The sequence below is a fragment of the Triturus cristatus genome, chromosome 9 (genome assembly GCF_964204655.1).
Source record: "Triturus cristatus chromosome 9, aTriCri1.1, whole genome shotgun sequence".
NCBI classification, from domain to species: domain Eukaryota; kingdom Metazoa; phylum Chordata; class Amphibia; order Caudata; family Salamandridae; genus Triturus; species Triturus cristatus.
In genome coordinates, this window is record NC_140592.1 from 1,033,323,419 (window position 1) to 1,033,349,138 (window position 25,720).

Sequence of the window (25,720 nt, forward strand, 5' to 3'; positions counted from 1 at the left end):
TGGGGTCTGGCAGGATGCCAGTCATTTACTGCACTGACCCTTACACTTTAATTTGATTTACCATGCTGGGTTGGTAATATTGATTTGCTGGTTTTTATGTTCACAATGTCAAGACGTGTGGCACAAAGGTTTTCTTAAAAAAATGCACTGATTTTTCTGGCACTTTGTCAAAAGTAACTATTATGCAATATGTTCCTCTGTATGACTTCAAAATTCACCACTTGCAAAGCAAACTTAATTTTCTGAATCTTACCCATAGCACTCTACTTTTAGGATACAACTTAACTGTACTGTTGCAGTCAGGTCAACAAAAGGGCCATACTCCCAGCTTTTCAGATTGCCGTAGTTCAATATGCTGCTTCATTTTGGAATTTTCTTTCTAAGACACCTGGGGGAAACGCAGACAAAGAAGCCCAACTATTATCAAATCCTTTCCGTACCAAAAAGGTAGACCTTTTTGCTTTGCCAGTGATTGATTGTACTTGTGCAAACACAAGGAGATGATGGACGGAGTGCTGAAACTTTTCAGACACTCACCCCCAGTCACAGATCTGGGTTGAATCCATCATCGTTCTTTAGCTCACCTTGCCACCCCAGTTCAGTAACAGCTATATGCAAATCAGTCTTGACCCTGTGCCTCATGGGAACAGTCCAGCCCAAACTGCTAAGCCAGGCCTTCCCTGGACCGAAAACAAGCATTCTGGGACCAGGTTCAGGGTAACACCCCTCATCAGCCATGCTAGCTTCAATCCAGTGGCAAAGTGAGCAAGGGACCCATGTCTGGGCATACCCTGCCAACTTGTTCATTTTTGCAACTACGTTATATTACCCAATAGCAGAAATTGCTTATAATCTGCTTCTTTGCACAGTTCTCCTCATCTTCTGAGTCCTATGTAGGACCCCTTGATAGTGTTGAAACTTTCACATATCAAGATTTTCATTTGTAATGTGCACTCATACCACAGTGTGAACTAAAGGCCGTCCTAACAAATATATTGAACAAATGGAATGTGTCAAAAATATTCTCGTTAACAACGTTCTCTGATCGGGATGGGTGGATCTTTCTGTTGAGGGGGGGGGGGGGGTTGGACCACCAATTGCTCCAAAAGTACAAACAAACACGTACCTGACGTGATAAGCTTTTATAATAATGAGTCAAATATTGATCAAAACTAGTTGTCAATTGATCAGTCAGTTGTTTTCTTGATATTATTTAATACAAACTCTTAATTAAGATAATATAATAACATACTTAAATGCAGAGATCTTACACAATATCATAAAGAGGTAACCAATTATGAATGTGATGCCACAACATCAAATATAAAGTGCAACAGTATTTTTGTTCCGTCACCAGTCAGTGATAACCACCAAAAGGGGATTAACTAGAAGTGTGAATATTAAAGATACACTTCCAATAATGCTGTAAAAGAAATCTGGTCCATGTCTTTGTTTGATAGTTCATACACTGCTTTAGGAATAGAAATTTACTAGGGATCTTGGCGGTATTTAATGGCAGCTGTGCTTCATTATCATAGTCCTTTCCAGTACCTTCCAGTTGAAACTTTTACAGCTAATGCTCCGTGGTAGAGGTGTTGACGCATTTCGACCTTCATCAGATTGATGGTCTCCCCAGGACTAGGAACTGGTGAGGCTTTTATTAAAGAATAGGGTGCCATTTTCTGAATAATATGGATGGTGTGCCACCCAAATGACAAGTGAGGGAAAGGAGAGGTAAGTACCTTGTTGTCGAGATCTGCGATGGCGTGGTGTATGCCTGAAATATGAGAGCCATTAGTGAAATCATATTTTTGAGGTGAAATGGTATGTCTGATATTACAGGTTTTTCCAAAGTACCTTTGAATTACGAAATAGCGCAGCTGGTTTGCGTTAGTAATGCGATTTACTGCTTTTCAGGTGGGAAGTATTTACAGTGACATAAAGGATACTTTTAATTAGAGCAAATACTTGAATGGACCCAAGTCGATAGCGGTTGCTATCGGAGCATGATTACCTTTGAAGCCGGGGACTCCTACAGTCTACAGCGCTCTCTCTACTTTTGTCGAGTTGGTACATGTAAGATTACTCTGGAAGGGTGTACTTCCTTTCACTGTACAAGCCTTTGTCAGAGTCATCCACGATGGTGCTTTAAAATCGCATCAAAATTGCACTGAGGAATCTTTTTTAATGTTATTTTTTTTTTTTTGTAGTGCCAGTACCAAGCTCTAGGGACTATTCCTGTTCGTCTACCTGAAAAGCCCTCCACAGAATCAACTGCTATCTCATCCCAGCATCCTCTCACCCTGCAGATTAATGCTACCTATGAGACCAAAGAGCTTTGCAGGTATGTATGCCATATACTATCACATACATGAGTGCTTTTTAAAAATATAATTTTATATTTACCTTTTGAAATTGTGTGGTTTAAGTACACTCAGTTGATGTCAAAATGTTGTGGTGTTAATTTAGTATTGAATGTATGCAGAATATATTATTGTGGTGGCACTTTGTTGATGATGGTCTCCAGTTCAATGAAGTAATCAAAAAAGTGATGGATAGAATGCTTAAATCAGTCTCAGCCACTGGTAATTGGTTGAGGCAGCATCCTAGTCCATCGTTATTGTGCACACCATTCCACCTCAGTTTGGACCCAGCCATCTGCAAATCAATCTTGATCCTGCTCCAGTGGGAACAGTATAGACCGAACTACCAGGCCAGGTTTTGCCCTTTTATGGAACCAACAATATATTATTTAACAAAATACAGTGTTGTGTATTTGTATTGTGCACTGTCTTAATCACGTAACGTATGCATGTGTTTAGGACGGGTCAGCACTCGGTTAAAATTTTTTTAGTCTCTGGTTGAAATGTCCAGCTTCTCAAAACATGTTCATGACTAATGATTGACCTTTTTGTGTTTTGTAGGTCATATCTAATGAATGTCCGCATGCTTGCCTTATTTCTGTAGGTTACATTACAGTTTTGGAGAGTTTGGGAATTACTCCCTAATAATAAAGAGTTTCCATAACAACACCATGGAAGTGACGTGCGAGATAATCGTCAATACTAAACCCATCAACAGCCAGCTCCGTATGTAACTCTTATGTTATTCTTCATACTAATGTCAAGTTTGGAGTAGTAAACAAGGTATACAATTAGAACAAGAATGAGTACATTGTTAAGTCTATGAATTGGCAAATTATTGATTGATCAATTTGTTATGAGGTGACAGGCATGAGGACTGTTAGGAAGTATTATGTATATGAGGCAAAGGGCAGCTTATAAACCCTTCTGATAAGTAGTAGTAATAGGAGAGAGGAGTTGGCCTAACGGCTAGGGCGGTCAACTTCGAATCTGGGTAACCGGGTTCTAGTCTCGGCAATGACGCTGAACAACCTGTGATTCTGGGCAAATCACTTAATCTCCCCGTGCCTAAGAAAAATGAATGTGTCCTCTTGTAATGCAACTGGTGCTTTGTAAAGCGCTCTGATACCCGATACCGGGTCAAGTTCGCGCTATAAAAAACTCTGTTTAAAAAAAATAAATTCTAAGAAACATATTAACATCCAAGATGGTTTTAAATATCTCTCCTATGCAAAATAAAAAGAAAACTTTCGACATGCATTATGAAATAGCAGCAAGAAAGTGCCTTGTGCGCTTAAGGGGATGATGCCATACCTTTAGCAACAAGTGTGCCCAAATCAGCTCAAATTACTTTACAAAATATCAGTTTGAATTCCCACATGCCAGGCAACATTCTCAGGTACCTACATCATTCCATCAGATGGTACACAATGCCTGTGTGTACCTAGAATCTCTTAGCATCATCCCATGTACACGCACACACAGGCACACCCTACACCCTGTTCAGTTCCCATTCCAGAACAGAATTGGAAGAGAGACTGTGTGATTTTGATAAATTAAGAACAAAAGAGGTTCCAAGCCAGGAAGTGGCGAGTGTGTGCTACTGAATATTAAGCAGCTTGAGACGAGGGCCCTCCTTTTAAAGGTCTGCCCTAAGGACAGCTTTAGATGTTTCATCGGATTCATGTAATCAAAAAAGTGCATAAGTAAAAAAATTATATCTAGAGGGTTTTTATACCTGTTCTAACTACATTAGCATAGTAGGAAGCACCCGTAGTTTTGCATTAAAATTATATGCAGTTTACTTTTTTTATTTAACATTTTATTGCATGCATGTAGCACCCAGAATTTAGGGAGTGTGTGTGCTTTATCCTTGCAATAAAAATTTAAAAAGACCCATCACAAGAGCTTGTTGAGACCAAACATATTTGCTTTGATAACGCTTGTTAGTAACATGCAATCTGTAGGTCTTTGTTGCTCCTCTTCTTTTTTAGATCTCAGCCACAGAAAACTTGTTGCCATGGTCTGTTGTCTCCAGTACATTGCCTATACTTAGAGTGGGCTTTGGATCACCCCTTGTCATGGGTGGGTGGCTTTGTTGTCTGTCTATCTCCCCTACTCCTGATTCTTCTTGTGTTTGTCCCTTACAGGAGTAGATCTGTCTCACAGTGTTCTAACTGGGTGATGTAGCCTGCTACTGCTGACGTAAGTCCTTGCTTCGCAGTGGCTGGAAAGAACACTTTTCTCTCAATGCACCCCCACCCATTTCCACCCCCTTCACTTTCTCTTACTCCACCCAACAGCCTGGTCCCTCCCAGTTTTCTTTTTGTTAAACTTTTTTTTTTTTTTTTACGTCAAGCCTAACAGACAGCACAAACTGTCTGGTTGCGAAAGATCTATTGTGAGCTTACAAGAGGCTTACATTCTTCCCATCTTCCCATTGCTTACCATCGGTTGGCTTTATTGTCACTCTCATTTGTTTGCTTCTTTTTAAATAAATTGCTTTCCTCTTCTTGTCTTTTTCCCTCCCCTGGTGCACAGCCTCCTTTTTATTGGCTGACTAGTATCCTTCCACTGGTCGCTTTTAAGGTACTACTTTTACATTCAGCACTCCATGAGAGGGCATGTTTTTGCTAGCTTTCTCCCTCTTGTGCTGCTTCACCCCTTAAATATTACCCCCATGCGGTGTTGCACCCACCCCTCCCAACAGGGATATTGTTGGTGGGATATTGCAGAAAAGTAGACCTTAAGGCTCTACTTTTTATCTCCTTCGTTCCACAAATGTAACTTGAGACAATGATTTACAAACAAACATTGGAGAAGGCAACAGCTTGCCCCGTGCATTATAAAGGCCAGACCTATTGACTTTGCTAATGCTTGTTTATTCTCTTTGCTGTCCTCTGTGCTATTGGCTGGCGACTATCCTAAAATGTTTTTACTACTTCTGAAGGGTGCTCATGAGTGTGTGCCTCGACGCTCAGGTGCAGTGGGCACCTTAAAAATGGGTTTGTTATATTTAAACACATCCCAGTCAAATATGCCTACCGCAGATGCGCATTCATCCATGGCGGCCATCTTTAAAGCAGATTTATTAAAAGATTACAAATGCATTCAGAGATAGTTGTTTTGGATGCATTTTCTTCCACAGTGGCTATCTTTAATGGCATTTTTTATTAAAACATTACAAATACATTCCAAGACGGCCACTGTAGATGTGAGTGTATTTGTGTAAGCATTTCAAGACCAGAAAAGCATTGGAAAAGCCAATAGGTTACACTTCCAAGATCTATTGACTTTGACAATTCTAGTTTTTTTTTTTATAAACGAATGCGAGTGCAGTTGCTGAATACATTGCCCAGCACTCTCCCTCTTGCACACCTAGTGCCCATATACAGACATCCTGTTATCAGACATTACTGAGGAGCAGCTCAGTAGAAGGAAAATTGGACAAAAGAGCTCTGGCAACACAGCAACCGGGCTGCTGCCTCTGTTTACCTGCATGCTGGGACAGCACCAGTACCCATCCAGGCCTGGGCAAGCCGGGCAGAGGTCCTTCCCTCCATGACAGTCAACTCTACCCCTCCCACAACAGAGAGAGCTAGACAGTGGGATCAGAGAGAACCACTGATTCAATACTATCCAGGCTTCTGTTAGGACTCTCGGTGCACAGCACCCCATTCAGGCTTATTCAGAACCGTATGCAGTACCACCCGTGCTCTATGCAGCACATCGCCAATAAACTCTGCGTGCCATGGAGGAAAGAATCACAATCCTAAAACTCACACGTACAGTTAACCAGCCCTCTGCAAGTATTGCTGAATCCTGCTTCCAGAAGCTGTGACTGAGGATACAGGCAATAGAAAATAGCAAGATGTGAAAGAGCAAGACCGTACTTTTGTGCACAGGTGGACTTACAGGCCATGAGAGTTGAGTTGTATAACCACAAGTGCAGCAGAGAGAAGAAAAGACCCTGTCCCGAGAGGAAACTTTAAGTCCTAATAAACCAAATGACGCTGTCTCAACTGCACCAAATGAGCAATCCTACTCACTGGAAGACTTGTTGAGTGCATAACACGAGATCTTTGGGTTCAGCAGCAGACAGATTGCAAGCCCTTTTTGTGCACAAAAGAGAAAACACCCAGACCTATGGAGGTTGAACCAAAGCAACTGATCAGTCCAGCAGTGCTGACATCTGTGAGTCAGAGACCCAATTCAGGCTCCCCTCAAAAGAAGAGTGCTTCCCACATAGAGAAAAGCTAGAAACATTTGGTTGGCGACCTAATGGGTTTACTGCTTTAAAAACGGATCAAGAAGAAGTTTCATAGAAAGTTGCTATTTGTGACCACAGCTAGGGGAGAGCGACCTTGGGCTTAAATCAGATCATTCCACTGAACGTGATTTACTTGTCAGCAGAATTGATAGCAGCTCTTTGAGCACTCAGAGTCAATGATATGTTGTGTTTGTTAAATAGAGCAGCTGTCTTTTTGCATGAATGGGTGTTTATTTTTTGTTATAGTGAGGAGATTTAAGTGTAATTTATTTAGGATATTGATCATGAAGCTTGTTTACCTGCCTTCGGAATTATTGAAAAGTTTATTTCGTAAGTGCAAGAAAATTGTATGTATTCAGTGAATGTTGTTGAGGTTTTGATTTTATGTAAAGCCAAAATAAACCTTTATCAAATAATCGCAAAAATGGTGTTGTATCTGCGTGCTTGCTTTTGGAGGTGCATCAGTCACCACATCAACATTGTACCATTATCAGTGATTGTGTTTACTTATTGGTATGCACACATTGTAGATTAGCCCAGGTGTAGACTGCATGCCTATGAAACCTACCCATTTATGATATTGTCAGACTGAATACAGCATAACCCTGGTTAACTGGACTAATGTTCAGTATCGGGTTAGCACACATTTCAGTCATTCTTAGAGTTTTGAATAATGCAGTTAAGCTCCTTTAGAGCTTGCAAGATCGTGACAGATTTCCACCAATAAAGGTGGCTGCTCCTGAATGCTGTAAAACATGTGATATTGCCATGGTTATTCCAGATTTATGGACACATACCTCTTAAACAAGTGGTAATACCGCTCCTCCAGACTGTGGTAATGGTATGATTATGGTAAGCATTAACCGTGAGTTTGTAGTAGCGTTCTAAATGAGCCCCCTATTGGTCAAGTCAAGTTTGTGTGGCTGTAAACTTCTTTGAACAACATCATTGCAAATTTTTCAAAACACCCTTGTACTGAAGGAGTTAGATGCCAAAGGCAAACCTATTACCTTGGTCAAACCGAGATGGTAGCAAAGTGTTCAGAGCTCTTTGTTTGGTGAGGAGAGGAAAAAAGAATATGCCGTAACATTTTAAATCAGAAGAGCAACATCACTAATCTAAGTAATGAACAAGAACCTACAATTGATAGAGTGCTTTAGGATGCCTACTGTTTACAGGTCCAGGAGAGGTAGGCGAAGATATTTTTCTGGTTCAGCTCAGTTTTACCAAGATTAGAATATAGTTTTTGTTTCTCAGCCAAAAATGTTGCTGTCCACTCAAAGTGCAAGCAATGATAACAAACAGTAGCATCTGTTTTAAAAAAAGTGCAATACAAGCATTGATGTGCTGAAACACACAAGGTTAATAGTAACTCATTAAAAAGGTTTCCATATTTACCAAGCAGTGCAGTCACAATCATCCGGCTTATTATCAAAGACACCAGTTAACGGTAGTAGGAAATAAGGAAGATTTAGAGTGACAAATGGTTTCATATTACAATATTTATATCAATAATATTGACCTGCAAATTTTTCCAACCCCACTTGATCGACTACTCATTTAACATCAAGGTAAGCATATGTTAAACAGTGTAGATTTATTGTTCTTAAATCCAAATATACTTTGTTGACATTGTGGAGTCGATATACGTGCTGGTTGATATTAAAATTTCTGTCTAGTGGTAGAACACAGGAGTAATGGTGGTTGGCAATAGAGCGAGGCTCGCATTGGAAATAACACCTAATGACGTAACAGCCAATGTTTATATTTACTTTGTTTCAGAATTGCCCTTTATATTTCCAATTCAGTGTTTTAATTCCTAGTTGTGGTTCTGCAGGCAGTGCCTCTGTTAAGCCTTTTCTTGGGGTTCTAGGGCAGGGTAATGCTACTGGTTCAATAACTGTTGGTGTTAATATTGTTTGCTGCTGGTGTCCTGGTGCCATAATACTGTCACCCTCAAACTGAATGTCTGAGTACTTCTTTTAAGCACCTGACTCTCTCAGGGTAGGTAGGTCGAGCAATCATGGCTGACTCGAGCAGGTGGTGTGGACTTAAAAAGTGAGAAACAGTGTAACACAATAGACAGTGATTCGTGTAAAATATCATAATGAAGTTTCTCTATTTGGGATCCAAAGGAAGAGTTCCATTGTGAGGCAAAAATATAGAAAAAGGAACCACCCAAAAAGCATTATTGATGTAAATATGCCCTCTTTTTGTCTGAGAGCCACTTATGTTTTTAGGTCTCGCCTGACCCAGCCCATGCGCTGGTCTGGCGAGACTTATTGAGAGGGCTCCAAAAAGTGCTACCAGGCCAGCCTGGAGCTACAGTGCATGTGCGCGGGCGCGCGCCCCGAGCTTTACCGCGATTTACTTTCACTTTCGCGGCCGCTTTGATGTTTGATCGCGATCACTTTCGCGGCCGCAGGGCCGCTTGGAATAGCCAATAGGTCTCGCTTTTGGGACCTTATAAGTATTTAGTTATGCAACTGTTGCATGGCTAAACACTTATAATGTCCCAAAGGCGAGACCTATTGGCTATGCCAATGCTTGTTTTGTTTGTAGAGAAACTTTAAAATATGGCTTTGAAGCAGTAGCGGCTGCTACAGGACGCTAATGGTGAGGTGGGTGGGGGTTTAAAAAAAATAAAAGGGAAAAAGAAATGTCACTTACCTTCCCAGTGGTCGCCTCTCCTCTGTCCTCTTTGGTCACAGGAAACCGGAGGCCCACAGGCTCTCAGACTCCCCTAGCCAATCACGTGATTGGTCTGAGCGCCATGGTTTGGTGCTCAGACAGGGACTGGGAGGCTGTGCATGTTCTCCACGCAGCCTGTGCAACACAGCCGGGTGGAGAACATGCCTAGTGTGCATCACTGTTTGGCTGGCCCAAGACGGCTAGCCAGATAGTCATGCGCACTTAGAAAGTGCTCACCACGCCTCCCCCTGTTCTGTGGGCTGACCAGTCCCGCGCTGCCCCGCCCTTCAGAGCCACCAGAGAAAAATAAAATGATTATAACATAGCGTTATTATCATTTTATTTTTCCTGTGGGGCGACGATCTTCCGCCTTAGCGGAGGAGCCGCTGCTGCTTTGTATTAAGTCCATCATTAACCATAACCCAATGTTCAAAGTATCTACGGTTAACAAGCACCTCAGAGCTTTCAGTAGAACTGTTCCATAGAGGATTGACAAATCATGGGTTCCAGTACTTTTTATGTCAAAAAGAAGGTACAACATTGATGAAGCAGTCTTGCCTTGGCAAAGCACATTACAAATTCAAGCCTAATGGCTTGTATAGGAAGTGCCTTTCTCAGGACCTTTGCCTGTTTTAAAAGTAACCTAATAAGTCAAGCAGAGCCCACTTCTACTGAGCCTAGATTGCATCCCCGTATGTTAATAGTGGCACGGTATGTGCTTTAGCCGAGGGCTGCACCTGCCAGTTTCTCAGTGAGGAGCTACCTTTAGGCAGTCCTCCCATAGATGATTTTGCCATAGATCTTTCCGAAATGAGTGAGAAATTCCAGATCAGCCCTTCATCTACGATGTCGACAAAGTTATTGCAATAATTTACTTCGAGTCTAGATCCCATGTAACTCCAGGCAAAGTCACAGTTGCATCCGCAAACCTCATTATCTTACTTTCGGTGTGGCTTCAAGTGAGATCATTAGCATAGCATGGCATAGGCCAGTCAGAGGGGGCTGCACCTTTCGAAAGTCCAGGTGCTATTCCAAAGTTGGGCAAGTATTCTTCCCACTCTTGGAGCCCATATGTGCAGTCTCCCTGTTACTCTGACACCTGTTTAGGCTGATTCAAGTAGATCTTTAATAGCTCCTTTTAGGCAACCAGTTCACATAAGGATGTTGGTGACAAGCAGGAAACGGGCAAGGAGTGGGTTTCACAATGATGGGAGAATCTCTGTTACAACAAATGGCAGGTTCTGGTTACCTCCAACCCCTGTTACAAGTGCATCTGATTTTGGGGAGGAAGACAGCAGATGCCTACATAGGGCACGGATGGCATCTCTGAAATTATAACGCTGGCCCCTGAAGATAGCTTTATTGTCCAATGAACTCCAGCACCCTCTAATCCATGCACACCATAAACCCACACACACACATGCAGCATTCTCTGTAGGCCTCCTTCATGCACGTCTCAGACATGACCAAGAACTCCTGTAATGGGGACTGGACAGAACTTTCCCCTGGCGATGCTGGAAGGCAAGCCCCTCTAAAGGAGCCCCAGAATATAAAATGCACTTCCACCATTGCTAATATCCACATCACATGGGTAGAAAGTACAGAAGCCATTCATGCTAAAGTTGGGTGCAGCGCCTCCCTGCCATCAGGACCCAGCTTTAATGTTTCTAAGTCAGGTAACCTGGAGGACATTCAATGGGGTTGCTGATTTATGAAACTAACTCACTAGAGTAAAACACACTGGACCATGCAGAAACATACAACAGCAGGCTAGTACTGTTTCTTAAAGCCATACAGAGGACCTTCCTCACAGCAACCTCTATGACTAAATTGTGTAATGTTGCTTGAATGGGCTGCAGGGTCCACTCCAAAGTGGCGTATGCGATATGTGTGCGATAGACAAAATTCATAAATTATTACTTTCGTAACTTTGAGCAATCAGCTTAGTGCAATGGAGCCAGAACTAGACGTATGGGAGTACATCCTAAGCCTGCCATTCTTAAAGATATGGCTGCTAGCAAACAGTCCTGATTTGTGAACTGGCTTGGTATGAATAACGTGCATCAAGACCCACTTTTGCACCTTTTTTAGTTATTTCCTTACATTACTCATAATTTAAAAGTCAAGGCAAATAGCCAAAATAGGTAGAAAAGATGATGCACGAGTGGAACCCATGTTACAGGTAGGCAACTCTTGCATTTCTCTCTGTTTTAAACCGTTTAGCAGTATCATGATTAGTGCAACTCTCAGCATCGTGTTTTTGTAGTAATGTATGTCTATTTTTACCCTTTTTAGCTATCCTCATTGCGTTCTTTGTATATTTGGGGCTTCTGGCAGTATGGTGTTTAGGCTACATTCTGCTGGGGTAAGTATTTCTTCTTAGCTGAACTAATAGCATTTTAGGGAACATTTTGCAGAAATTTGATTTTGAGATACTTTGAATTAATGTGACAGTGACACATTACTACACATCGTATTAATATATATTTGGGTTCTGAGAATTAATTTGACTCCAGTCTATGGCTGAAAACTGAATGCATTTTTTAAACATGGTGGCAAGATGTATTTAAATTTTGTTGCAATCCAGGCATGCAGCCATTTACTAGTGTGTTTGTAGATTTAAAGTACTGCCGGTGTTAGTGCAGATAAGATTGAGTTTTTCTGTTGTTCTGTTGGAAAGCTGTTCCAAGCACTGTGACTTCCCTGTCAGTGAAATATCTTTGCTACATTAACGTCAGCTCCCAATGTAATTTCATGATCTTTAGTTGGAGTCATGCTCTTTTGCAGAAAAATGCTGCAATCGGTCGCATGGAAGGTAGGAGATTGCCAGGGGCTACTTTAATGAGAACCGATTGTGTTGCTGCACATAAACAATGCTCATGTGCAACATAGAATATCCTGAAGTAACAATGCATTATTTGCACAGGGTTATTCAAAATGTTCTTGCTGTAGAAACCTCTCCATAAAAACAAACCTGCAGATGATAGGACTCACTCGCTATGCTTGCTTGGTTTAAAGTGGGTCTTCCATTGCCACATTTTTCAGTTCTACCTTTGCTTCTTTTTCTTACACTGGGCACCTGCACTGTACTTTTCTTTCTTGGGTAAAGGGCACCTGCACGTTGGTTTTCATTCTTTGGTAACTGTTAGGACGTTTAATATATTCCGTCTATCGTTCAGTTTCTCAGCATTTACATTTTTTCGATTCATGACATTCACAGTCTCTTCTCAGGTTAGTTCTCTTTTGATGAGGTTTACATATCTTAAACCAGTGATCCCGTACGTAGAGGGGGTCGAGTAAGCGAGGGGAATATTTGGGCTGGCAGTTTTTGCACCCTCCCACGACACAATCAGTTACTCAAAGTACCAAATGCAACCAACTATCAATGCTATGACAAAGTGCTTACCTGGGAGATTACCCATATGTTGGGGACTCTGGTATCCAGATGTGTTAATTGGCCCAGAGATGGGTCTCTGGCTTTCATCATAACTGGGATCCCTACTTTTCTTATCTAAATGCCTGGCAACTTTCATTCATTCAAGTTCCAACATGCATACATGAAATACCCAATGGCATGTTCTGGCTGGAAATTAATTTCCTTATTCTGTGAGATTCAAAAGGTCCCTAGTGTATTTTGGGCCTCGTGGAAGAGTTCAACGAGGACGGCCTTATAGTAATAGTCACATTTTCGTCAAAGCTCTCACCCTGCCACCATACCTAGATCAACATCTGTCTCCTCCCGATGATGATGCATATCAATATTTCCTCTGCAGTTTGGACCCCTGCAAGACTGCCCATGGAAGTAGGGTAATGATGTGCAGCTAAAACAGTGTTATTGTGCCAGACATGTCTGGCATTCACAATGTAGACCATCACATTATCTTGAGATTTACCTTTCCATACAAAGAGCACCATAATCTCGTACATTATTGGTATTCATTTTAGAAATCAAACTATTTCTTCCTTCAATAAATGTATATTTAAGGGTGTTTTGCTTATATATTTGTTCCTGAATAGTGAGTAGGGTAGCTTGGTCAATAGCTCCAAGACACATCTAGAAAGTCTTTCCAGCATCACCATTTTTCTCCCTTTGAGACTCTTCTTCCCACTTTACCTTGGTGACAATGTCAGTAATGCCTTAACTCTGAGGAATCTTGGATGCAAATATTTAGGCTCGTGGAATTTACTGTAATGGGATCCATGAGGCCCATTGTGGTCCAGGAGGCATGGAGTGATGATGTGCAGTCCCTTGTCTACTCGCATGTACTGGCCAGTGAAAGATAACAATGGCTGGTAGATGAAGCTAACACCAAACACCACCATGACTACCTCTGATAAAAACACGGTTTGTTGAATTCTCTTCTCTCCATCATGTCATCTCCAGCCTGTGGAGTGAGATGTGGAGTGACGTGACTTTATTTGGACCGCTGTATATGACAGAAACAACGGTGAGTGAAATATGCCCTCTGTTAACCAGGTTCAGTTATTCAACTCTGGCTGAATAGGGACCTGAACTCCCTTCCAGGTGGCTTCATGAAAGGAAATGTCATGTTTTCAATTTTAAAAAGGTAGTCCAGATTTCTTGTGTGCTTCCAGTCTGATCTTCATTCAGACATTTTCAAACCATTCTAGCAGCAGCATAGAAGCAAACATGCAATGTTTAATTTATAATGGCCTGAAGTCCCTGGAGATTATGCCAGAGCTGTGGGAATCAAAAAGTTGAGACATGTTCCCCATAGATTTTCCACTAGGACCGTTATACTGGACAGTATGCTCAGTGTTCACAGATTCTTGACAAACGTGACTTAGGTGAGGTTGTGATGTAACGGCCAGAGCTGCTGACTGTGGAACCGGAGAACCGGGTTTGAGTCTCTGCTCGACTCAACATCCTGTGATTCTGGGCAAATCATTTAAACTCCCCTTGCCTACAAAAAGTGAATGTGTCCTTGTGTAATATAACTGATACTCATGTGAAGCGCTACAATACCTTTGGTTCGAGTTCGCGCTATTTAAAACTGCAAATCAAACTAAAAATAAAACGTACTGAAGTCAGACAGGTTTTTATTTTTTATTTTTTTATTTATTAGCTCAATCCATGTCACAGATACATATTATAGCATTTATGGTCAATGCATACACATTATTTCAATAGGATTTCCTTAGATGCAAAAAAGAAACAAACAGAAAAACAGAGACAAAAAATATTTCAACCATAATATCATTATGGACCTAGAGTCAGATAATTATGTCATATATTGTATCATAGAATCCCATATCTGCAGCCTAAGTTTTTGTCGTCTGGGTGACTTTAAAGAATATAAACTATATTCCGTATTAAATACATGATAAAATGTAGCCCTCCACATCTCAAATGTGGGAGCCACACTTTGAAGCCAACATGAGGCAATGCATAACCGCGCCACTGCTACGGCAATAGATGTTATATATCTAAATTTATATACTGGCTGTTCGCTTTAAACGTTAAACCATATCCCTAATATCATCATTTCCTTCGTTATTGGTATAGAGATACCTGTAACCTCTTGCAAAAACAACTCTATTTGTTGTTTTAATTGTATCAATGCCGTACAGTCATGAAAGATATGTACGCTATCCGCTCTATCGGTGCTGCACCTAAAGCATTTTCCATCATGATCCCCAACCCACTTCATCATACGCTCTGGTGTATGATATAAATCAAAGACGGTTTTATAATGTTGTGTTTGCAGAATTGATGAGACCAATATTTTCCCTACAGTATCAATGGAAATCTGCATCAGCGCTCAATTATACCCTAATCGTGCAGACCATTTACGATCCTGAACAGCCAGATCATCCTTTTGAGAATCAATTAACATGGAATATAATATCCCTATCTTATCCCTCTTCCTGATTGCCTCCACTATTGGTAATACCGTAATACTGCCCTCATGTAGCTGATGTCTGACAAGGTAATCACGTAATTGCAGATACTTGAAGAAATCCTGATGTTGGAGTTCATAGCTTTCAGCGAGTTCCGAAAATGAACATAGAACTCCTTCCTGAAACAAATCCCCCAGATATCTAATCCCCTTCATCTTCCAACACAGCATTTTATAATCCCAGAATATTCCTGGGAACCTAACAGCTGTATTAAGCGGAGTATAATATTTCAACTGTGGAATAGTAAGGCATTAACATATCCTTCTCCAAACCTTACCAGCCATAATCATGACCTTAAACCTTGTTTTTTTGTAATAACTTGGCTCGGAGAATTTCACTAGCACATTCCTCGCTTTCTCACCTAACAGTAATTGATATATCGAAGGAGCTTCTGCATCTATCACATCTTCACCTGTCAACAGGATACGCATATTTTGCAGTAAACAAACGTAGTAGTAAAAATAAAAATTCAGGACAGACCATCCTCCCCTATCCAACGGTAACATCATAAATCTAAAAGCTCTTCTCACTTTTCGTTGTCCCCACATAAATCTATCACATATAGATTGAATCCCTTGAAGCTGTTTTTTTGTTAACTCCAGTGATACTGCTCTAAAATAAAGAGTACTTTAGGAAGGACAATCATTTTTAAAACATTTTGTCTCCCCACTAAAGACAAATGCAGACACTCGAGCCGGTCCAGCTGCTGCTTCACCCCTGAGACTATATAACTCCAATTAACCTCAACTAATTCTTGTAGAGACATTCTAATTTTTATACCAAGGTATCGGGCTTCATCCATTACCCGACTCTCCCCAGGACAAGCCTGATCAGTACATAATATCTTGGTTTTGGCCGCATTGAGTTTGTATCCAGACACCAGCCCAAATTCTTCAGCAAGCTTTTCTATCACACATATGGCCAGTCCTGGATCTGCAGAAGCTACAACGATGTCATCTGCATATGCTAAAAGACGTACCAAATGACCTCCACATTCCATTGATCTTATACTAACAATATATAACGTGAACAATAATGGAGATCAGGGACACCCCTGTCTAGTTCCCCTATTAATAGATACTTGCTGAGCTTTCCTGCCCATAACACAAATTCTAGCTCGTGGCGATTGGTACATACTCTGAATCGTCTTGATAAATACCAGCCCAGCCCCCATCCCCTGCATGATACCCCACATAAAACCCCGGATACGCTATCAAACGCCTTCTCGGCATCTAAAAATATTAAACCAAGCCTTTTATGATGCACATTAGAGTGGTCTATAAGAGTGATAACTCTATGAATATGGTTAATGGTACTTTTACCTGGAATGAATCCATGTTGAGACCTGGAAATTAAGGGCGTAATAACTCGCACTAGCCTATTAGCTAAAATCTTAGCATAGATTTTTCGATCGGCATTCAACAAAGATATTGGTCTATATGACCCTGGTATATTACAAGGCTAATGTTTGCCTCGCCCCAAGATTGAGGCACATTCCCTAACTGAGCTTCCTGGAAAACTCCCAGCATATCAGTTTTCAACACCGGGATAAGCAGCTGATAGATCTCTAAAGGTAATTTATCTGGTCTGGAAGCTTTCCCACGCGCTAGCTGACCTAATGCTTCCTCTAATTCTTCCATTGTTCTTAGTTCATCTAATAATTTTTGGTCCTCAGCACTGATTTTATTCAAGTCAATTTTTTGACTAAATTCTTTATGTCTAGTTCATCTAAGTCATGTTGCTTATATAGCTCTTGATAAAACTCATTAAAAAAAAAAATACCTTCTTCTGTTTCCACCGTTTTACCCCCAGCATCAGTCATAGCCAAGATTATCTGAGAGGCTTGTCTAACTCTGAGTCTTTGTGCAAGACACCGCCCAGTTGAATCTCCATATTCATAACTATTTTGTTTATAAGTACTATATTGAATGGCAATTTTCTTGCACCAAATCGAATTTATTTTAGCTTTGGCGCATGCTATCTTACCATATACTGCTTTGCAGTCTGATCCTTGTCTAAGAGTATATAACAATTCCATTTCCACACCGCGAAGTTCATCCAGTAATTGCTGCATTACTATTTGGCCTTGTTTTAGCTTGGCTGACCCAAAACTTAACACCTCTCCCCGTATTCCAGCTTTAAAGAGTGTTCCATATGATAGGACTAGAGGCTGATCCCCTGTTCATCTCTAGGAAATTCCCGGCCCACCTAAGATATGATCTCTAAATACCTTATCATTCAATAATTTTCTGTTAAAAGTGAATGTCCTTCCAACCTTCCCCTGTCTTATCACAGTCACGTCTAGGAGCAAGGTACCATGATCAGCCGTAATCCGAGGCCAAATCTGCATTTTTGCTCCAACTATAAATGCCAAGGATGTAAATATATAATCTAGTCGTACCAATTTTTGGTGCGGGTGTGAAAAAAACGTATATCCAGGATCTGACTCATTAATAGTCCGCCATGTGTCCACTAACCCATGACCCCTCAGCACTTGAGCTAGAGCCTTAAAGACTTTGGGCTTTCAACCCACATATTTATAATTTGGACTTAGAATTTTCCCCTCCAAATGGATGTTAAAATCTCCACAAAGGATCAGCGGGGTAGGCCATAGTGCCAATTCTACATTTAGTATTTCTAATATACCAGCTTTGTCTACGTTTGACCCATAGACTGAACATATAGTGCATTTAGTCATTCCTGTAAGACCTTCTGCAATCGCCCATCTTCCATAATTATCCACCATTACTCTCCCTGTCCCCCTGATATCACCGTGTACCAAAATAGCTACAAACCCAATTAGTGCTAGTCTGCCGAGTTGTGGCAAGAAGTGTATATCCTAATTCTTCCACCAATTTCCGTTCAACCCAAGGTATGTGTGTTTCCTGAATACAAAGGGTATCAGGTTTCATAATACGTAATTCCGCTGCTATCCTAAGCCTTTTATTTCTATTGTTAAGGCCACAAGTATTAAATGAACATATACGAATTCCATTAACTGCCATTTCCAACATGATTACCCAACATTACCTGACTCATTCCTGATCTTTATCCAATACTTGTTGACCATATCTTTTTTAAAAAAGACCAAAATACCTGCCCATGGATTGATTTTTGTGAGTCGGACAGGTTAAGCACAGATCGTGATATGCAGCTGATCTCCGTTTGAGACAAACCCAAAAGAAGTTGCTCTTAAAATATTAATTTGCTTTCAAAGGAGCAGACACACCAGCAGCTAAGTCACAGTAAATATGGGGACCCCTGTTTTAAGACAAGAACTGCACAGAGCAGCAGAGGAAAGTGATTAATAAGAGTCAATAATAGAGGGGACATTGAGAGGAAGTATAAGTTAAGCTAAATTTATCCTGTGACTAGGTTGGACGAAGTGTGAAAGGGACTCACTATTAAGGAGCTTTGGAAGAATGAGAATTGGCCACTGGTAAGAAGATAGGGTGGGAGTGAATAGTACTTTTGACTGAAGGTAAAAGTAAGAAAACTTGTCAGTCTACAGAGCTTAATATGTTGTGGTTTTATATTTACAGACTTGAGCCTATCAGGAAATGCCTCCACAACAAAATGAACATGGGAGACACAGAGCGACTTATTAATTCTGTGAGTGAGAACACCTACATTTTCACTTATGTTTTTCGTTGATGCATTTGCAGGATAGAGCATGTTGATTGCTGTTGTGAACTTTAGCACTGTTAGGACATGCATTCTTGTGTTTTTTATTGTACAATTCTTAACTGAGAAGTGTTAATCTTTTCTTCTTACACATCGCCTAACCAGTAATGTTCCATTCTTACAGTTAGGAAGGTGACATGATACTCATACAGCTCAACTTTTCAGAGTTGTGTTTGCTTGCCGTAGCAAACAAACAAACATATTTCTTTATAGCCTGGTGGATTTATTAAACACGGTAAAAAATAACGATGACCCTAAGATTGCTTCGAACTATTATTATAAATAGCCCGGAGTTTACCTCGAAGCGCCGTTAAGTGGCGCAGAGTTTGCCTTGTAGGGTTTAGTTTATGGGCACGTTCAAGCGAAGACAGCTCAGTTTCCAATAGTTCCCGTTCGTTAGCGCGCTGCTTATTTAGGGCCCCATTTATGGCAATACATTTCCCCCTATCAACAGCCTAAAGCGTATCCCAAGTGGTATATTCCGATGTGTCCTCCGGCCTGTTGATAACAAAGAATTCGGAAATAGTTTCCCTTATTTTGATACAGGATTCCTTATCGCGGGCAAGCGACGGAGGAAAGTACCACTTGGGAGTTGTCGGAGCATTCCCGTTCCACGTTCCACGTGAGACTGATAGAGAGTAAGCTGTGATCTGATACCGAGAGAGGGAAGATCTTGGCGTCCTGGAGGGCACCCTGCAGAGACTGGCTAATAAAAACGTAGTCAAACCGAGAGTATGTACGATGGACATGGGAGTAGAACGTGTAGTCACGGGACTGCAGTTAGAGAGTGCGCCAGGTGTCTAGGAGGCCCATGTCGTGTATGCGCTGTTGCGTGTCCGGAGAGAAGGAGCCCATTTCCGAGCGTTGTGGGTGCGTACTGTCCAGTTCTTTCTGCCATGTTAAATTAAAGTCACCCATGAGGGTTAGTGGACCCTCTACAAAGTCCGTCAGTCTCCCCAATAGTGTGTGTAAGAAAGCCGTCTGGCCAGAATTGGGGGCATATACCGCTGCGAAAGTGCAAATTGTCCCTCTCAAGCGGCCTTTGACCACAACCCAGTGGCCTTCCTTATCAATCTGAACATCCAGGGGCTGGAATTGTATGGAAGAGCGAAACATGATTGCCACCCCTCTGTTTCGTGTGGGCCGAGGACCTATAAATTAGTGGAAAGTGTTTGTGTCTGAGGCGCACGTCTTTAGCCCTGGCTAATTGTGTCTCCTGTAAAGCTACTATGTCGAGGTGATGGTCAATAATGTATTTCCACACTTTTTGGCGCTTTTGGGGGGAGTTAAGACCCTTAACGTTCCAAGTTCCAATAACGATCTGCATCATGTCATAGGGAAAAACTACATCTCTCTTGGAGTCCTAAAGACCCCCGCATGACATCCATCCTAGATCGCCCTTCACAGATATACAGTGCCAGAGCCCACCGTTCCTGGCCTTCCATAAGTCAGACAAACCCTCAAAATCAATTATTAAAAAGCCGCCACCACATCCCTCCCAATCCCACCCTTTGACCCATAAAAGGATGAAAACAAACATGAACAATTAGACAATAAAGAAAACTCTACAGTGTGGTCCCCCTGTAGGGTTGAGATGACCCCGCAGGGACCAGGAGGGGGACAGCAGGTCCGAGGACCCCGTCCACGCCCGTCCCGGTGGTAGATTGAAAATGAAACACATTTGTGCTGCCCTGAAGCAGACCATAAAATAAGCCGATACCTGGAAGAACGACATTGGTAAGGCATCTGCAACAGTGAGTAGAACATACAACACCACCCCGAATAGTGATACATATCTAGAGGCTGTTGTAACCGCGACTTGCAAACCTGCTGTACAATATAAAGGCGGGAACATCACAGACCAGGATTAGAAGGCCAAGAGTGTCCATATCCTCCCCTTGTCCCGGACAAGTGGTCGAAGGAGTGCACATAAGGACAGCCATGGGGTCAGAAGAAGAGCGTACCTGGGATAAGCAGGGCCCTGCGTGTTCTCACTGAACGCTGCTGGAGACGGTGGCCACCACGGCAGCGCAGCAAAGACTGTGAGATTCAGTCACGTACTGCAGTCCCATAGAGCTCATCGGCGTCCCCTGCGTGACCCAACAGACCACACCGATGTTGACGCAGTTCCTCGGGCAGAGTCTCCTTGCTTACCCCGGGGCGACCGTCCCCCTCAGGGGGAGGCCCAGCAGATCTAAACCTTCCTGCAGTTTGGTAATGTGGCGTTGTTTATTCTGGAACTCAAAGCTAAGCCCAAATGGGTAGGTCCACCTATATTTGATCTTGTCATCCCGTAACTTGTTGGTGACGGGTTCGAGCAGTTGCCTCCGTGCCAAGGTAGACGGTGCCACATCCTGGTAGATGGTGCAAGAGTGCTCTTGAAATGAGATGGAGTCATTCACCCTTGCCGCCTGGAGCACTGCCTCCTTGACTCTGTAAGAGTGGAATTTTGCCAGGATGTCGCGGGGTCTCTTCTTCTCGCCATGTTGTAAGGATCCCACTCAATGAACTCTATCCAATTTTATTTTAAGAGACTGTGGGGCCAGAACCTCCGAGAAGAGACCCACCACGAAGGCCTCCAGATCGGGCCCTTCCGCACCTTCCTCCAAATCCCGAATTCGTATGTTCTCTCGTCGCGCTCTATTTTCAAGGTCCTCTGTCTTGAGCTGTGGCTGGCGCAGCTGCTCGTTGAGGGTTCGTACATCGTCCATTATTTCATTGAAGAGTTGTTCTCGTTCCTAGTGTTGCGTCTCGAGGTCAAGGACCCTAGTTCCCACCGAGTCCACATCTTGTTGTAGGGATGTCAGGCGTTCCGTCAAGTCCGACCGCAGTTGCTCCATGGAGGATTTGATGTCTTGACTAATGTCATTGCGCAGTTCAGATTTGAAGTCTTTGAACATAGTTAGAAGTTCCACCTTTGTGAGAGCCATTGTTGCCGTGCCTGTGTCTCCTCGGAGCGTCGATCATTTCTCGGAGGTTGAGAAGAAGTTGGAAACCCTGTTCGGCTTCTTGCTCGCCGTCTTCTTGGGTAGCATATGGATGTGACCCCTGAATCGTGTGGGGCTATCAAGAGTAGTGTGAGTGCGCAGAACTCCGATTAAGGTGCTGCATGGGCTAGTAGGTAAGTGTTGGGTCCTGGGCTGCAAGACTCCGCATTCATCTGACCAAACGCCCAGTGCCCGGTATTAGCCGCCGTCGCTACATGGGAGCAGGGCCGCCTGGTAGAAGTTAATGTCTTTGGCGGTGAAGAGAGCCTTACGAATCACTCAACCAGTGAAACAGAGGCAGGTGCGGAATAGCTTCAGTGTGAGCACTTGGGGCCTCATGTAGGTAGCTAAATACCGGTCGGTAACGGCCGAAATTCGGTAAATATCCCGTTACCGACCGGTATTTAGCTATTTGAGATGTAGGAGGATCATTTCAGGATTCGGTAATTTACCGAATCGGTAAAATTACCGAATCGGTAAATACCGAATCCTGAAATGAGATGTAGGAAACACTCTAATGAGAGTTGTGTAGGAATTAGAATTCGGTATTTACCACCAAATATAGTTGGTGATAAATACCGAATACATTGCAAAAAGCAATATTTTGCTGAAATAAGAGTGCCATGTGGCAGACATACATGCCCTTAGGGCATGTATGTCCGCCACATGTGCACACATGCAGGAATCAGGGGTGCAACAGGGTGTCAATGTGACACCCTGCCACCCTTGAATGTGCTCCCCCCATTACCGAATCGGTATTTACCGATTCGGTAATGAGGCATACCTTCCCATTGATTCCTATGGGCCTCCAGGCCCATAGGAATCAATGGGAAGGTATGCCTCATTACCGAATCGGTAAATACCGATTCGGTAATTACCGAATTTCTCCGATTCGGTAACATTTACCGAATTATTACCTACATACAATTTACCGATTCTTAAATACCGAATCGGTAAAATTCGGTATTTAAGAATCGGTAAATTGTATGCCACCTACATATGGCCCCTAGAGAGGTGGTTGTAGCCTCAGACTCTGATGTCTATCACAGGCGTGGGCTTATGGCCGTGTGGGCAGTGGTTCGCCGCTTGGGCGATCATTATGTATGGGGGAGGGGTGCTGTAGTAATCTCCCTTCTAGTGGCCTATGGCGTGGAACAGAAACCAGGCGGGGTCAGGAAGTTGCTACTCATAGACCCTTTTATTGCGTGTCACACAGGTAGGGAGCTACCATCTAACAAGGGTTGTAGTCAAAAGAAACAAAATAAAAGGGTTGTAGTCTCCACGGAAAGCAACAGTTCATCGCCTGGGACTTGAAGGGGGATAAGCGTCCCCAGAACTTCTTCCTTTTCTTTGCAGTGGTTTTGGTCTTCCTCTCTGTCTGCAGGGGGTGCTCTTTCTCTCGTGAGGTTCCAAGAACCGGTGAAGCCAAAAGAAAGAAAAGAGAGGTACGTCTGGGTTAGACTCTCTGGTCGAATATGGGGGTTTTGTGCCACCTTCACCGGTCGTTCGTGAGGGAAAGGGGGGGGAAGCCGAGGGTAGGAAGGGGAGTGATAGTGAGGGAGTGGGGCTTTGTGCTACCGTCTCCGTGTTTTTAAACTCTGGCTCCCCAGCAGCCCCACCAAAAAGAACCCCGCAGTGGCACTTGCCTGAGGCCACGACCCGTGAAGCGGGCCGCGGCGGTTGGACCCGGGGCGTCCTCTCCTCTTTCTAGGCCGCCGGGCTTGGATGCAGTGCACTCTCTCTCTTTGCTGGAGCCGCGTCCTCCGTAGCTCTCTCCGTGGTCGCCTGCCGTCTCGGCCCTCTCTCTCCTCCTGGTTTCGTCCTCGCCGCTTCCGTCTCTCCTTCCGCGCTCGCTGTCCTCCTCTCTCCTGGTCGCCTGTCCTTTCGCCGTCTTCTCTCCTCCGCCGGGCTCCTCCTCCACGCTGCTGCTGCCCCTCTTCCTGGTTCCGCTCTCGTCTATTTCAGGTTCCGGACTGCCATCACCACGCCTCCCATGCACCACTAGACCGCGGGCCGTTTCCGGTCTGTGTAAACGAGAAGGGTTGTAAGGCAAGAAACCATCTGAGAATGCGGGAGTTGGAGTCTTTGTTCCGTGCTAGCCACGTTAGGGGAGCGTGATCTGTAAGGACAAGGAACTGTCTGCCTAGGAGGTAGTACTGTAAGGACTCGATAGCCCACTTAATGGCCAAACACTCCTTCTCTATAGTAGAGTAGTTTGATTCCCGGGGAAATAGTTTTCTACTGATATATAACAGAGGTCGTAGTTCCTCGTGGGGATCTGGTTGATACAGGACTGCCCCCAGTCCGTGCCCGGAAGCATCAGTTTGAAGCACGAATGTGCGACTGAAATCAGGACACCGTAACATGGGGGCGGTGCAGATAGCACGTTTGAGGGTCTCAAAACTGGCTTCCTGTTCTGTGGTCCATGTCCGGATGTGTGAGGGATGTGTTTTGGCTAGGAGGTCTGTGAGGGGGCTGGCAAGGGAGGAAAAATGGGGAATGAACCGTCTGTAATAACCTATAAAGCCTAAGAAGGAACGGACCTCTCTCTTAGTTTGGGGTCTGGGAATGATGCGGATGGCCTCGACTTTATCTACTTGGGGTCTGATGTGCCCTTCCTGTATGGTGTACCCCAGGTATTGTATGGTGTTGGTTCCTAGGAGGGACTTCTTGGGGTTGATGGTAAGACCTGCGTCCTGTATAGCTGTAAAGATGGCCCGGAGATGTACGAGGTGGTCCTCCCATGTGGGGCTAAAAATCACAATATCGTCAAGATAAGCCGCGGCATATGCCTGGTGCGGACGTAGTATTTGGTCCATTAGTCTTTGAAATGTTGCTGGGGCCCCATGCAACCCGAATGGGAGCACGTTGAAATGGTAAAGGCCGGACGGTGTGGAAAAGGCGTTTTTTTCTTTGGAAGTTGGGTCTAATGGTATTTCCCAATAGCCCTTCGTTAGGTCTAGGGTTGACATATAGCGTGCTTGGCCCAGTTACTCCACCATCTCGTCTACCCGTGGCATGGGATATGTGTCAAACTTCGTGATGGTATTCACTTGGCGGAAATCAATGCAAAAGCGCAGACTACCGTCTGGCTTTGGCACAATTACGACCGGAGAACACCAGTTGCTCTGGGAGGGTTCTATGATACCTGCCCGGAGCATATCAACCACTTCCTTTTCTACCGCCTCCCTACGTGCTTCTGGTATGCGGTAGGGTTTCTGTTTTATGACTTGGGGACGTAAGGTCACTATTTCGTGCTGGACCAAGTTGGTTCTTCCAGGGCTTGTGGAAAAGAGGTTGGGAAATGTCTTGGTTACTACACCCAGTTGGGTTTGTTGGTCAGCTGTTAACACCTCCCCAAAGGGGACGGGATGTTCAGTGAGGTCGTTGACTGACAGGAGAGGTATTTGTAGCTGTGGTGAGTGACAGGCCAATAAAGCCGGAGTGTGTTTCTCCTCGGGTTCCTTCCACTTCTTCAGGAGATTCACGTGATATATTTGTTTGCCTCCCGCTCTGTGGGGTAGTAGAACACTGTAGGTGACGGGGGTAACCCTTTTTTCCACTACATATGGCCCCTGCCACTTCGTTAGTAACTTGTCGTCTGAGGAGGGGAGTAACAAAAGGACCTTGTCCCCGGGCTAAAACACCCTAAGACGACTGTTGTGATCGTAATACCGTTTTTGTGTCTCCTGAGCTTCCTGCATGTTTTCTTGCACTAACCCCCATATATGTGTTAGGGAGGATTTCAGATCCGTGGTGTACTTCATCAGGGTCTTTCCCTCTTCCTCCTCCTCCTCCCACTG

General features: G+C 43.4%; 1 protein-coding gene across 1 annotated transcript in view; it reads left to right on the top strand.

Annotated features, from left to right (window-relative positions):
• HGSNAT (heparan-alpha-glucosaminide N-acetyltransferase) overlaps nt 1-25,720 on the top strand; it is a 507,378-nt gene that overhangs the window by 80,706 nt on the left and 400,952 nt on the right. Inside the window, exons 3-6 of the mRNA XM_085626788.1 lie at nt 2,211-2,344; nt 2,968-3,089; nt 11,620-11,689; nt 18,789-18,858. Of these exons, the coding sequence (XP_085482914.1) occupies nt 2,211-2,344; nt 2,968-3,089; nt 11,620-11,689; nt 18,789-18,858 (396 nt within the window). The remainder of the gene's footprint in view (nt 1-2,210; nt 2,345-2,967; nt 3,090-11,619; nt 11,690-18,788; nt 18,859-25,720) is intronic.